At 41.6% G+C, this 13301-nt stretch overlaps 1 protein-coding gene across 4 annotated transcripts in view; it reads right to left on the reverse strand.

Annotated features, from left to right (window-relative positions):
* The window catches only part of iqsec1b (IQ motif and Sec7 domain ArfGEF 1b), a 165968-nt gene extending 154679 nt beyond the window's left edge, over positions 1-11289 (reverse strand). For 3 of the 4 annotated variants that reach the window (XR_010914386.1, XM_067503764.1, XM_067503763.1), the window contains exon 1: positions 10722-11275. Coding sequence is in view for 3 of the 4 variants with exons in the window: in XM_067503764.1 (XP_067359865.1) it covers positions 10722-11002 (281 nt within the window). In the remaining variant the exon portion in view is untranslated. Of the gene's footprint in view, positions 1-10721 lie in introns of all 4 variants that reach the window. The other variant, XM_067503769.1, reaches the window with a different exon arrangement.
* Positions 11290-13301: the final 2012 nt, after the last annotated feature.

Here is a 13301-nt window from a genome sequence, read left to right on the forward strand (position 1 = left end):
ATCTGCCTCATAAATTGGCCTGTGAATGTATACAATCACAGGTCGTCTCATGTCTCTTCATTAAGAGTAGATGGTGTCTCTTTATGCATTGACTACTGTCTCACTCAACAATTAACACTCAGTCTCAAGAGTCTACTGACATTTTCAACATGTTGGGCAGCAGAGCTTGTAAAGCACGTGTTCCACAGAAGCTAAAAATCCTTGTTCTAAAGCAACAAACAAACTGACGAATTTGCAGCTCGTTAGAACAATAGGGTTGGAGTGACTTTCGTAATTAGTTGCTTGTGTAAAAGCTGCATTCTTTACAATGCTGCAGAGTTAATATATTGGAATATGCCAAACCCTTTTGGGTATATCAAAAAAATTGTCCTTGTAGCAGAAAAAAAAAAAAAAAAAAAAAAAACGGGCAGGAGGGCACATTGTCCAAACACCTCGGAGTCAGAGTGGCAAGCAGTGGAGCTGAGAACTTAGACTTCTTTACCCTGCAGATACGTCTGCGTTTCCTTGGCCGGATCAGTAGTCAGACGCCCAGAGGGGCTTTGTTTACTGATCTACTGTGGTTCTGGCCAGCAGGGGATGGGTCAGCAGCTTGCAGAGCCATTCAGCAGCATCACAGAGCCACGACCAACTCGACCGGAGGACATTTTCAACACATTTGAAACAAGGTTATATTACAACAAGGTTACAGTCAAAACTGCCTTGTGGCAAAGATATATATATATAACAAGCTTCATTTAACACATTTGCACACTCTCATATGTCAATTGTCACTGTAAACAGCATTAAAGTGAGATGTTTAAACTTCTGACTGTAATGTCATTACAATAATGAGGCTGGTAATTGCACGACTCAAACTATGATGCACACAACCAGAGTCCAGTGTTTACTTTGCTGTCAGGCAAGATTGAGTATGAGTCGACAGCCTGCACAAAGTAATGTAAATGAAAAATACGCTACTCAATTTCCCTAAAAGCATAGATTAACAGATTTACAGTGGGAAAACAAAGCTCTTGCTTTGCAGGAAAATTCAAGCAAAAACTCATTTAACACTGTTAACAATTTAACTGTGACAGAAAAGTTCAGTGTTTTGACAGGCCAATAGTAATCAAGTCAGAACTTCACACAAGCTTTAATTTTAAGCAAGAGCATTATGAGGAGATAATGAGGATTTATTGGTTGTGCACAGACTATGCTGCTCTTCACAGTTCATCATATTTCACATCTGAAATTCCTGGATTTTTCTCTACCAGTGTCACAATAAAGTAGCACAAACAAAAGCATAAATAAATACATATTTAAAGCTTTGTTGCTTCCTCTAGCTTTGTTGTCCTCTACTTTGAAAGTTGCTTCATTTCACTTTAATTGAAGTTGCTTTGTTTTTAAAAGAGCAACACACACTGCATTGCACTACATTTATCCGCTTGTTGTATTAACCTGAAAAATAATGCAAATCTGCGTTTTTGCATGTTCCAACCACACAGGCACCTGGGTGCATGATCACACAAATAGGTCCTAATAGCAGTGCACCTGAGGTCATCACAATGTAATTATGTGAACACGATATTGGAGTCTGACTGTGAAGAGAGGGCTCAGCAATCAAACCCAGCTCTTGATTTAGCAGTCAATCTTGCCTTCAAATCTCACCTATGGACATGGCCTTTGGGTAGGTATCAAGAGAATGTGAGAAAATCATATACAAGCAGAGGAAATGAGGTTAACCAGGGTAGAAAGACTGGATGACAGAGAGGAGTGCAGCATTCTGGGAGGACTTCGGTATTGGGCTGTGTTTCTTCATATTAACAGGCATCTCTCTTTGGAAGGGCTCACTCAAACTGCTGAGGGAGACCCTTGCTTAATAGGCAGAGGGAAGGAATATGAAAAATTCCGCCCTGACCTCAGTAAGTGGTGTGAAAATGGTTGGCCTGCCTTCTAAGTAAAGGTAGGGGCACTGTGCAAATCTCTTGCCATTGATTCTCCAAGTCTGTGGAACTGTGGAGGGACGGAACACTGTGTTCTTCCAAAAGATAATCTCTTGTTTGGTATTTTGATTGTGATGGCCAAGAGCCACACTGGTCCAAAATGTCTCCTGGATGTTCGATTGGGTTGAGATCTAGTGGCTGAAAAGGCACTAACATCTTCATACTCCTCAACCCGTTCTGTGAACCTTGGTTCTCCATGAACTACCAATAATCTTTTGCTGTGGGCAGAAGAAGGTTGCTGACAGTGGCATGGCATTAAGTTTCCCTCAGATCACACACAAGCCCCTATGTGCACTGTCCACAGCAGTATAATTGTACAGGTGCAAGCTCCGCTCTCATTTGCATTGTTGCTCTCCGCCCCTTTAGTGGGTGGTTAGATCACAGTTTTCCTTCGACCAGTGAGATACTTTCCAGCAAGGTGCTAAAAAGATGGATAATTGATCAACCACTCCCACAATATAGAACTGGAATCACAAGTCATTTCTATTTTCTAAAGATGAATCATTTGTGTTAACTGCTTATCAAAATATATGCATCTTAATAGAGCCGATAAAAAATAGATTCAACGATCAAGATTAACGGCTTTTGGTTTGTCCCTCCAGGGGACACAGAGGAATGGAGCCACACCTGATGGAGTGAGATTTCATCCTGTGCATCCCAACGCAATAGTCCACCACTGAGCCACCAGGCCACCCACAATAATAAATAGATTAAAACAGATTACACATTAAAACACAAATATAAGGGTGTTGCTAATATTGTGACTCAAATCAAGTCATACCTGGTTTAAATATTACTAAATAAAAGCAAATATTTCATCTCATCAATGCAACAAAGAGGATTAATATGTAGTGCTCCACAATTAAACATGTATTTATATTCAATAATGAAACTTTAAAAAGACTAAGAAAAGCCAGAGTTGTTTGAGCCGCCTTTTCCCAAATACTTAAAATCTGGCAGATCCTAAGAAAACCCATTGGATCTCACTATAAGCTGAGTGGAAAATCTTTGCCTCCAGAGCAGCTCTAGTTTTCAGTCCACTGGATGATGTGAAATGAAATGGAACTCATCTCTCCGAGCTGTCAATACATCTATAGTGGCTCCTTGGCCTCGAGGTCGGTTTTGGAACTAAGCAAAAAAACATTTTAGCCATGAACAACCAAGCATTTAGGTTGTAATTATCAAGAAATAAACGAAGGCCACAGTAAAAACATTTCACTTCAAAAAAAAGAATACTTGCTCTCCCACCAGGCGTCTTCCTAGACAACAGCTCTTGTTAGGTTTCACGAAGATTTCGACGCAGCAAACTTCCCTGATGTACGAGGGTTGAAGTACAAATTTGTGATAATCTAAACTGAGCTGCACACCATTTTGTTGGGGTGGGGGGAAACATTCAATCTAGTGGCTATTGGTCCAAGGTAAGAAAAGCAAGCTTGTTCAATCAGAAGATTTGGAGCATTTTCACATTGACGCCATTGTTCTGCAGTTGACCAAAGCCCAGCTGCCCTGATGAGGCTGCTCAGAGATCAGCAGGTCAGACCGTGGTTGTACTGAGAAGCTTCCCTTTGTGAATGTGTGTAACCCGGTGCGATCCTGTAAAAGAGAGGTCTCTCAGTAGCCCATTACACACTGCCCACACTTCCAGGTGGGTTTACCACGCCTGTACGCCGCCTCACATTCTGTAGCCGATTAAATGAACCAAACTGTTGCTAATATAGTAAAAATTAAACCAATAGGAAAAAGTATGTTCTCAAACACCACTGGGATGTGCCTCCAAAACCCCGCGGATCGAAAATGTCAAGATGATAGCTAATGATCTTGGAGATGAACTAAACAAAGTATCTCCGGGAGTATGATTCACAGAGCCCACTTACACTCACACCTGACCTTTCGATATTTTGTACTACTCGACACATAACAAATATATGATCAACACCTTGAAACAAGCCTATTTTACACTATGTGTTTGATGAAAGGGAACGTGTGCAGATTTCTTCACTAGATATCTGGTTATCTTGATATCTTCATTATTGTATCTTTTGTAATCTAATGATGGGAAAAATGTTTTTGTAATGGTCTCTCCTACAAAAGTCTTCACTACAAAAAAATAGTCACATTTGCATCAAGTTGCAAAGGAATTTTTTCAGAGACAGCTTTGGCTTTGGACACCATTATCAACTGGTGTGCTCATGGGATCTATCTCTGAATATATCGTCTTGATGTCAATTGACTGCTCGGTCACTAGCAGTGGGGAGCTACTCCATGTTTTGGCAGCATCACTAACCAGGCTAACTTTACTTGTACTCTTGTAAAGTAATCAGTGGTGCACTGGCAGGTTGTCTTCACTACTGGTAACACTGCCACTGCAGACAGTCAGGCGTGACCTCAACACTACCAATTATAATTGCCTGTTGAGTCTTAGTGATGCTATGGGCTCTGGGTGTTTTCCTTTTGAAAAGGAAGCATTCTGGATCAATTTGCACCTGTATTAACATGGATTTTTCCTTATCGAGCCAACTACTGTAGTACAGGTCACAGGGTAATATCAGGTGGAGTGAATTTAAAACATTTATTTATTTAATACTTTCATTTTCCTACTCTGTGTTGTTAACCCAGGTCACTCCTCCATGTAATATTCTGTTTTTCACGTGCTGTAATTTACCAGTGCAACGTTGGAAGATATTAGGAAACACTTGATTTGATGCAGCAGCTCTTTCTGCTTATGGAAAAGTGGCAAATACATTGTTGAGGTTTAAATTTAAACAGCAAGCTTAATTCAAGTAACTATGCGATTCTACAATCACTGCCGGTCTCTAGCAGAGTGACAGCTGAGGGGTTCTGTGCTGTGCTAAAAGGAAGACAGGAGACAGACTGCTCAGAAGAAATGATGACAACTGCAGGGACTATTTAGTTGTCTTTCAAAACACATCATGCTCATGGTACGAATGTGTGTGTCTGTGGTAAAGGCTAAACAAGCATTGAACACCATGCTGTGTTTTGTCTTTTGTTGTCTTTCTACATTATGTCTGGATGCCCTTCCTGACACAACCCTCCCCAATTTCTACTGGCACAGCTCGGGATGGGGTGTTGGGGGTTCAGTGTCTTGCCCAGAGACACTTCCACATATAGCTGGTACCGGGGATCGAACCACTGAGCCTGTGGTCCTTGGATGACTGCCTTACAAACTGAGCTACAGCCGCCCCCCAGTTGTCTTTCTTATGTGCTGTACTAAATATTCCCAGAAGCATTGACCATGTTAATGACATGTGATAACCAGTTCAGTCATCCCACTGGAATGAAGTTCACCATTTTGACTGGTACACACTTTCCTCCAGGATAACTGGCAAGGACGTGCATTTAAATTGGAATTCCACGTCGTCCTACAATAAGCCTACAGGTCCATTATGATATATTGGTTGAGTAGCGGTCAAGCCAGTCTAACAGATAGGTCCTGCAATCACTTCAGCTGAATGATAGATGGCCTCCATTTACACACTTGATAAAATCGCAAAGAAAAATGTTATCGTCTACTCTCCAGTGCCAGGGGGAGCACAGTTCAAAGTTATCCAGCCGGGTGAATCCCAATACTGTTCTACACAATGTATGCTACATAATCAATCAACAAACAATATGTCTGTTCATCAGCTACATCATGTAGATTATTACTCAAATACTACTACTCAAAGCTCACTATGGCTTATAACTAATCTTTAACAACATTCTTGTGATAAATCTGCTGACTAGGGCACGAAGTTAGTTTCAAAGGAAAGCAGCGATGTGGCTAAAGGGTGGCAGCTAAAATGTGATGCAGATAATGGAAATTTCATAAAGGATTTACATGTCTTGTATTTAAGATGTTGGTAAGAACTACACAGCACACATATAGTGAGAAATGTCACATTAAACACAACTGTGTCTGCTTACAATGTAACCTCAGCATTTATTTAAAATATGCCCCATACATCAACAGTTTCTTGGCAGAGTCTCAGGAAAGAAATTGTAATTTGTACCGATCTGCCTCAGCACACACCATCCAGAGCTTCCACGCTGCCACAGATTATCAATAAGCACGACTCAGCACAGAGCCAGTTGCCCACGTTTGCAGAGATCTGATATAATATTTCAAGGAAAAACTCAAGTAAAGAAGCCAACAAAGTAAGTTCATCCACCCTCATTAATTTGTAATTAATACATGTAACCCAGGAGAGTGGTGTGTCTGGGTGAGGTGTTGCTGGAAAACAATGGAGGTCTATGTCTTAAAGAATGTGCAAAATCCTGACTGCACATGGACAATTAACCAAACGTAGAGGAGGAGGAGATTGATGGTTGGCTTTATTGTCTGTACGGTGATTGTGGACCATATGATTAGTTTAGAAAATGACCAAAGTTATCCTTTAACTAAACGAACATAAGAATTTAATCCTATATCACGATCTTAAAATTAGAGCTGTATGCTGTATTAAGGATATCCAGATGCCATTTAATGCTGCGATGCATTCTCTATTGTTTCTGTAATATTTCTTTCTTCCCTCTGAATTTTGTAATACATTAATTTCTAATTAGCATCTGCTTTCCAATGCTTGTCCAGACTGTGTGATAAATTACCAGATTGTGCACTTTCTGATCTGCAAATTCTATTAACTCCTGCAACCATAACTGCATAAACCGTCACAAGCACCTGCAATAAAAAGACAAAAAAACATACAGCACAGACTGTTACATGTTGAAAATAACCCCCTGTGAATATTTCATTTTAAAACGCAGTCTCTTTTTGAAAGTATTTATTTTTCTCATCTTCTATATTCAAATGGAAGCCTGTCAAACCACCCTCGGGCTTCAAAGTCTACAATTCTTTCTGTGTGAAATGTATTTCTGCTTTGGCTTAAATGCATCACAAACAATGCATATTTCACAGCTTGCCCACAGCAACAATGGCATATGTGCTTACTCATAAAGTCAAAACTTTGCCGTATTCCTGACCAATTTCCATATGTCCTCTGGCAGTGTTCATTGTTTGACTCCCGACTCGCTTTGCATTCTGTGCTGATGACCAGCGAGCTGTTTTTTTACCTGCAGCACTACACACACATGCACACACGTAAACACAATGAACCGATGAAGCCTTGAGTCAAAAGGACAGCTCTTGGAATGGGTGTTACATAAAGGGGTTTGTGTGCGATACTGTGGGGTTTGTAACGTGCTGGGTACCTGTCTGAACAAGACGTGTAAAGTTCAGTTCTTTCAATATGGCTTCAACGCTCTACACCAGCTGCTGTATATGCTCCAGACAGAGGTGGGAAATAACTAAGTGCATTTACTCCAGTATGGTAAGTATGTTTTATCTGTCACTGCTTTGCCTTTTTCAGAGTCTTAAACTATAACTGTTCTGAGGATGTGGAGCCGACTTAATAGATGATGATTTTCACGAGGAAGAACCAAGACGATGATGTGTTGATGACGATGGCGATGATGTGACCTTAAATGTTGTGAGGAGGCTCGTTCATATTACATAAAACCAAAGTTCCTAACCGTGAGCATAATGTTGGCCAATCAAAACAAAGTGAGCTTGGAATAAGGGGGAAGACAGGAGCTTAAATAAAAAGTTTCATATAGAAGAAAAACAAAAGCAGTACTGCAGAAAGAGAAATAAGAATGTTTTGTTTTGTAAATTTCACAAATGATTTGCCTTAGATTAAAAATATAAACCCACAATTTCAAATAAGACAATATCTTTAATTGCTTTTGGACAGCAATGGAGGTCTACAGCAAATACAAATAAACTATTTAGTTGTTCAGGATTTGTGGACATTGTGGTAAGTAGAGGCAATTTATTGTTGGTAATTGTAAAAAATATCCAGATAAGACAAGTTTCCATCCTTCTGAGTCCACTGAAAATGACATTTGCAGGTTACAAAGTATGTAAAAAAAGGAGGGTAGTACAGTGGTACACAAGTACAGTGGTTTTCCCCAGAGTGAATGCAAGTTCAAGTACTTACCAATACCCAGTACCAATAGGAGTACTAAACTTTTCTGGTATGACTTGCTGGACATTAAAATCCTCATCGATCTACTGCAGTTAAGCGGATGAGAGAAACTGGCCGACACTGCTGGAGACTTTCAGAGACTGGACAGTTCACACTTAAACACTGTTTCCAGTAGCTGTCACAGATTTGTAGTCTCTGAACGGAGCACACCCCTAATGACCTTCTTACTGCAAATCCCCTACAACTACAATTACCAACTGAGGAAATTGAACAATGGCCTCAAGGGGCCTAGTCACCAATAATCCAAGATAAAGCTCAACTTCATGTTTCAAAAATGTTAATTTGTGTATTAAACTAACAATCAAATTGTGGTTTAAATTCATTTTCACCACAAACCAACAGGGGCCCAACAGCCCCCCTTGCCATTTAACTGTTTAGTCCAGCCATGCCTACAGACACAAAATGCCAGTTGATTTCCCTCCAGTCTTCCTGAAACCATGTTGGTTGTTAATCGTTCCAGCACGCAACCCTCAACAGCCAGTAATGAGACAAAAACTGTCAAAGAATTTAAAGAATCCTTTGTAGTGTACTATGCAATTGTTGTAGACTTACAGTACCAGCAAACATAGAGTCTGACCTTGATAAAGGCTGTGGACCTTTGTGAGAGTCGAGAACTTTAACAGCCAAATAAAGCACAGAGTAAACAGAGAATAGCAGCCCTACCCGCGGATTAGCTCATAAAGCAGAGTGTGGTGGGAACAACATGCTCCCACTCTATCAAAACACAAAAACTACCTCTGAAATCTCGGAGCAGCCTCCTCTCACTGACTTCACTGATTACCTGGAGTAATAGTGTGACCTGTCATGCTGCGTGGTGATAGACTTACATTATCCCATCTATCTATGTGTGTGTGTGTTTGTGTGTGTCAGATATCCTTTGAGGAGCTCCCTCACTGGCCCTCCAGTCAAGGCCAGAACTGTATGCTGACTGCGAGCAGCACAAAAAAAAAAAAACGCTGACGTGGCCCACAATTGACAGACCACATGGGACAGGACTCCCTGTCAGCTGTGTGCGCAGATGCCGAGCTTTTCAATAAAACGTTTGCTTGATTTTTAGCGACATGTCAGGATAATTTAAATTTTTGCACTGAAAGGCTGGACTGGGATAGAAAAATCCAGGAAGGGCAGCTCCAATCCTCTGCTCCGCACCGATAACTATTTATAGCCCCGTGTACAAATGATGAGTGAGCAAATATGATAATGATGTCATAGGTTAAAAAAGGCTAACAGTGTTGCACTCTGCACAAATAGAAACATTGCTGCAGATGCTGTTTTCCTGGGCAAAAATAGCATTTTGTGAAAGCAGTGCAGCAAAGGCAGCAGCATTAACTGCTCAAACTAATTGTGACTAACTATATGTTAGTGTTTCGTACAACACTCGCAGAGGTGGAGAAACGATGGCACTAGCATTGCATGAGCGTACAATTAGATGATATGCATTTGTCAATTTATGTTTTTATTCCTCTAATATCTCCATTTGATACCAATACCGGTGTGACACGGGTTCTAGATCAGTTATGACATTTAGTGGTTTTATTTTAGAGTGTAGTTCATCGACTTCACACCCTAAGCTCAGTGCCAGGTTTAATGTATGTGGTGTATCTGTGTGCTGCATTGAGCAGTACAGTACGCACAGTTGCAGTGTGATAAGTGTCAGAAAACAGAGGAAAATGCCCATCAGCATTTCCCAGAGCAGAGGGGGGTCTCATTACTTTGCAAATTGTGTTGAACCAACACTTAATCACTTAAAAAATAAAAAATAAAATGTTAAAAAAAAAATAAACAGGAAATCCTCTCATTATGGAATCTGGAAGCAGAGAACGTCTGATAAATCAAGAGTTGTGTTTTGTACTAATTAATTACCCCTACAAATCCAAATCCAAGAGATTTCCAAGGCTCCAAAACAGGCATGTGTTTTTATCCGGATGTGCTGTATGTGTAACTGGTGACCTAAGACACAATAAATCTGCTTTAAATAAATCTGGAATTTGAACCTGCCAATGAACAATACAGGGGACAATCCATGTGGCTCAAAAGCCCCTTAAATCCATCCCAAACTGCACTTCTCCAACACAAATATCCACAGTCTGCATAGATATGCGTTCATGCCTTATTAAGGCAATTAAGCCTTTTTGTTAGGGCGACCTTAAAGGGGCGTTTGTGAACGGTTTCTGATGGTAGCAGGGGCTGGCATTGCCCACGACCAACTACCAGGAAAAGAAGTTCAAGTCAACGCTGTTGCTCACATTAAATCACGGTAGCACCCAAATAACTGGTCCCATAAGGTGGAATTCAATCAAGCAACAGTGACAACGCCACAACAAGTCACACCCACCGACCCGGACTTCTACTCTCGTGGTCTAATACAGTCTCCATACATAACCCCTCACTGTATTACCCACTGTCCATCATTACGCAATACGCGTGTAAAGCGTGCGTAGCCAGAAATAATCCCCTGACAATGTAGATATTTCAAGGATCACCGAAAGGCTGGTCCATGCCACAGCAGCAGAGAGGTGGGCATTTGATTTGGTTAAGTGAATCCACCTGAAGGGGATGACACTGATCAACACCACCACCACCACACAGATGTCTCTCTAATCACGGCGCATACTCTCCGGTGAAACAGGGTGGAATAGAAACTTTGACAGCGCCCTGCTCACACACACCATGTGGCACGGATTGACAGCAGACTTACTTTTCCTGCATGACATTCTCCTTGATGGCTCCCAGGCTGGAGTGGTTGCCCTGTTGGAGTCTGCAGGTGGCCAGGTGCCGCTGGTGCTGATCCTTTAGACAGGCGTTTTCCTTGCAAAGATCCGTCACCTGGAGCTCCAGCTCTTCAATCCGGACCCTCTGCTTCTCCAACAGCCCCTGCTGGGTCTCGATGATCTTATTCAGCTCCTTTAGATACTCCGCCGCCTTGCTGGGGTTCTCTGTCGGGTTCTCCATCTCGTAAAAGCCCCGTTGCCCGTCCATGAAGGCGATATCCAAACAAGCCGAAATTCACCTCTGCTTCTCCAACACTCACACGCTCAGTAGTAGTAACACCGAGCGCTGTCAAATCCACGGATCCTCCCCCTCTCCGACATGGCCGGGCTGTCGTGTAGTGGCAGCTTAGCTGTGAAGTTGGCAGGTTTGGTGCGCAGCTCAGCGCCGCCGCCGCGTCCACAAGCTCTGCACCGCAACTAACCCCCCAACCAGCCGCTCCGTGCCTGGGAAAATCATTTAACTCTTTCAAGGCTGGAGGTTCAGCGCCGACTGCGCGTTCAGCAGGTTCACTGGTTTAGGTGGCTGCCCACCCCCATCAAAACTCAACAGGTAGATTAGGTTTCTGATTTTTCGTGTGCGTTGGAAATAATAAGAGTATGGTAAAACGGACACGTTGGAGCACGGTAAATATGTTTTAGTTTTAATTTAGCCATCAGACAGAAATGTTAAAGCTTTAGAGAAACAAGCCAGCTGTAGTTTGAGACTGACTAGTCCATTTACAGAAGTAAAAAGTTACATGGCCTACAGGATACAGTAGTGGTGGGATAAAATGCAGGAAAAGTTGACAAGTGGACCTAAATGTTGGGAAGACGTGGTCCAAATTTCTTTTGGGTCATCAGAACACCTCACACTCCTCTTCACTATAACTCTATACAGCCCATTATGGGTGCAGCGTCATCTTCTGTCCTCAGCATGTGAAACAATTTGTTGGCATGACTAGCAAAGGATGCTGGATAAATGGCACACTCTCATCTGTCTATGGACCTGGGGACATGATGTAATTGTATTTGAAATGGGCAGATGACCCCAGGGTTATTCTGACATGCCCCTCATGCAATAATCTACAAATTATAGATCCACTGTACCTGCAGTACACTGTGTTAAGACCATTTATGTTTTTTTTTCCCATTGCAAAACAGTCACAGACAAAGACCGTGATGTCTCAATTCTCTGACTCATATTTAATAAACCCAATGCCACCACACAACTACGGTAGGAACGACATAAAAATTTTGCTACTTTGACTTGAGGAAGGACAGGTGGTCCAGAATTGACTCGATGAACAGTAGTTGTTTTATTACATACTGTACAGAGGTGGTGGAAGTCTTTTCATTTCACAGTGTTTGAGCTGCTGTTCATGACTTTAAATTAAAAGCAAGTCTTCTTTGGCACACTGGGATGTATTCTCATGACAAAAGCAACTGGAGAGGCAGACCAAGCCTGTCATTAGCCCTGGTGCTTTCACATGCTACAGCTGCAGGATGGTTCATAACACAGTTATTGCCCTCTAGTGGTTTGCTGTATTAACAGCACAGACAGTGATGTTTCCCAACTTTGAATCAAATGCTTTATCACCAAACATGATTAGCAAAGGCTTTAGAGCAAGCAAACCCTTTTTATGTAGCCTGCACTGAGGCACAGATTTAATCTAGCCTCATCTGGTAAATGCAGGACTCTAAGAGCCAAAGTGAGGAAGAGACATGCTCACACTGTCCACTGGCAGGTACAATACAGCAAGATAAATCCTCTCTGCCATAACCTGCCAGCCACTTTGATGCACCACATCTCCATTGAGGAAGTGGGAAATGATAATATGCATAATTCAACAAAAAAGATTCTGTGATCCTTTGCCTTTACTGTCTTCCATGCTTTGAAGATTTCTACAAGCAGGCTGAATTGTAGAAAAGAGATTATTTTCCCCCCATTTTTTATCAAAAGTTATATTTAGACACTGATGATACTGTTTTGCTTTCTGATGAAATAACAGTGTAGTGGTCCTGCACAGTGGCCTGTAGGTGCAAAACACGACATTTCATAAAACAGATTTTACAAAGTATTTCAGAAAACCAACTCTAAGGACCCTCTCAGAGGGCTCGGGGCAGAAAGTACTAAAAGCTGAAAAACACAACAAAAAGAAAAATACATTTGACACAAAAACACAAAATATGACACTAAATAAAACACCGCTTGCTCCTGATTGATCAGAACCAAGGTCATTCGAGATCATAAGCAAACCCTGTCATTTGTAAAAAGCTGTTGAGTTTTCTGAAATGTTGCAGTTTGTGAACTATCATTGCTTGCACACAGATGGGTCACCATAGTTCTGAACTCCCAAAGCAAAATGCTCGTATACTGCTCAGCTGATCCAGGGAGGAATATTCAGCTGTATGGGAGAATGCAAGTTCACAAAAGGCCAATGTATCAAAGGTTGCCACAGTAACAGTGACAGCAGCAGATACATCCCAAATGTCTTTCAAGATGAAAGAAAGACAGACTCAAGTGGCTC

The sequence above is a fragment of the Channa argus genome, chromosome 5, assembly GCF_033026475.1.
Source record: "Channa argus isolate prfri chromosome 5, Channa argus male v1.0, whole genome shotgun sequence".
Lineage (NCBI taxonomy): Eukaryota > Metazoa > Chordata > Actinopteri > Anabantiformes > Channidae > Channa > Channa argus.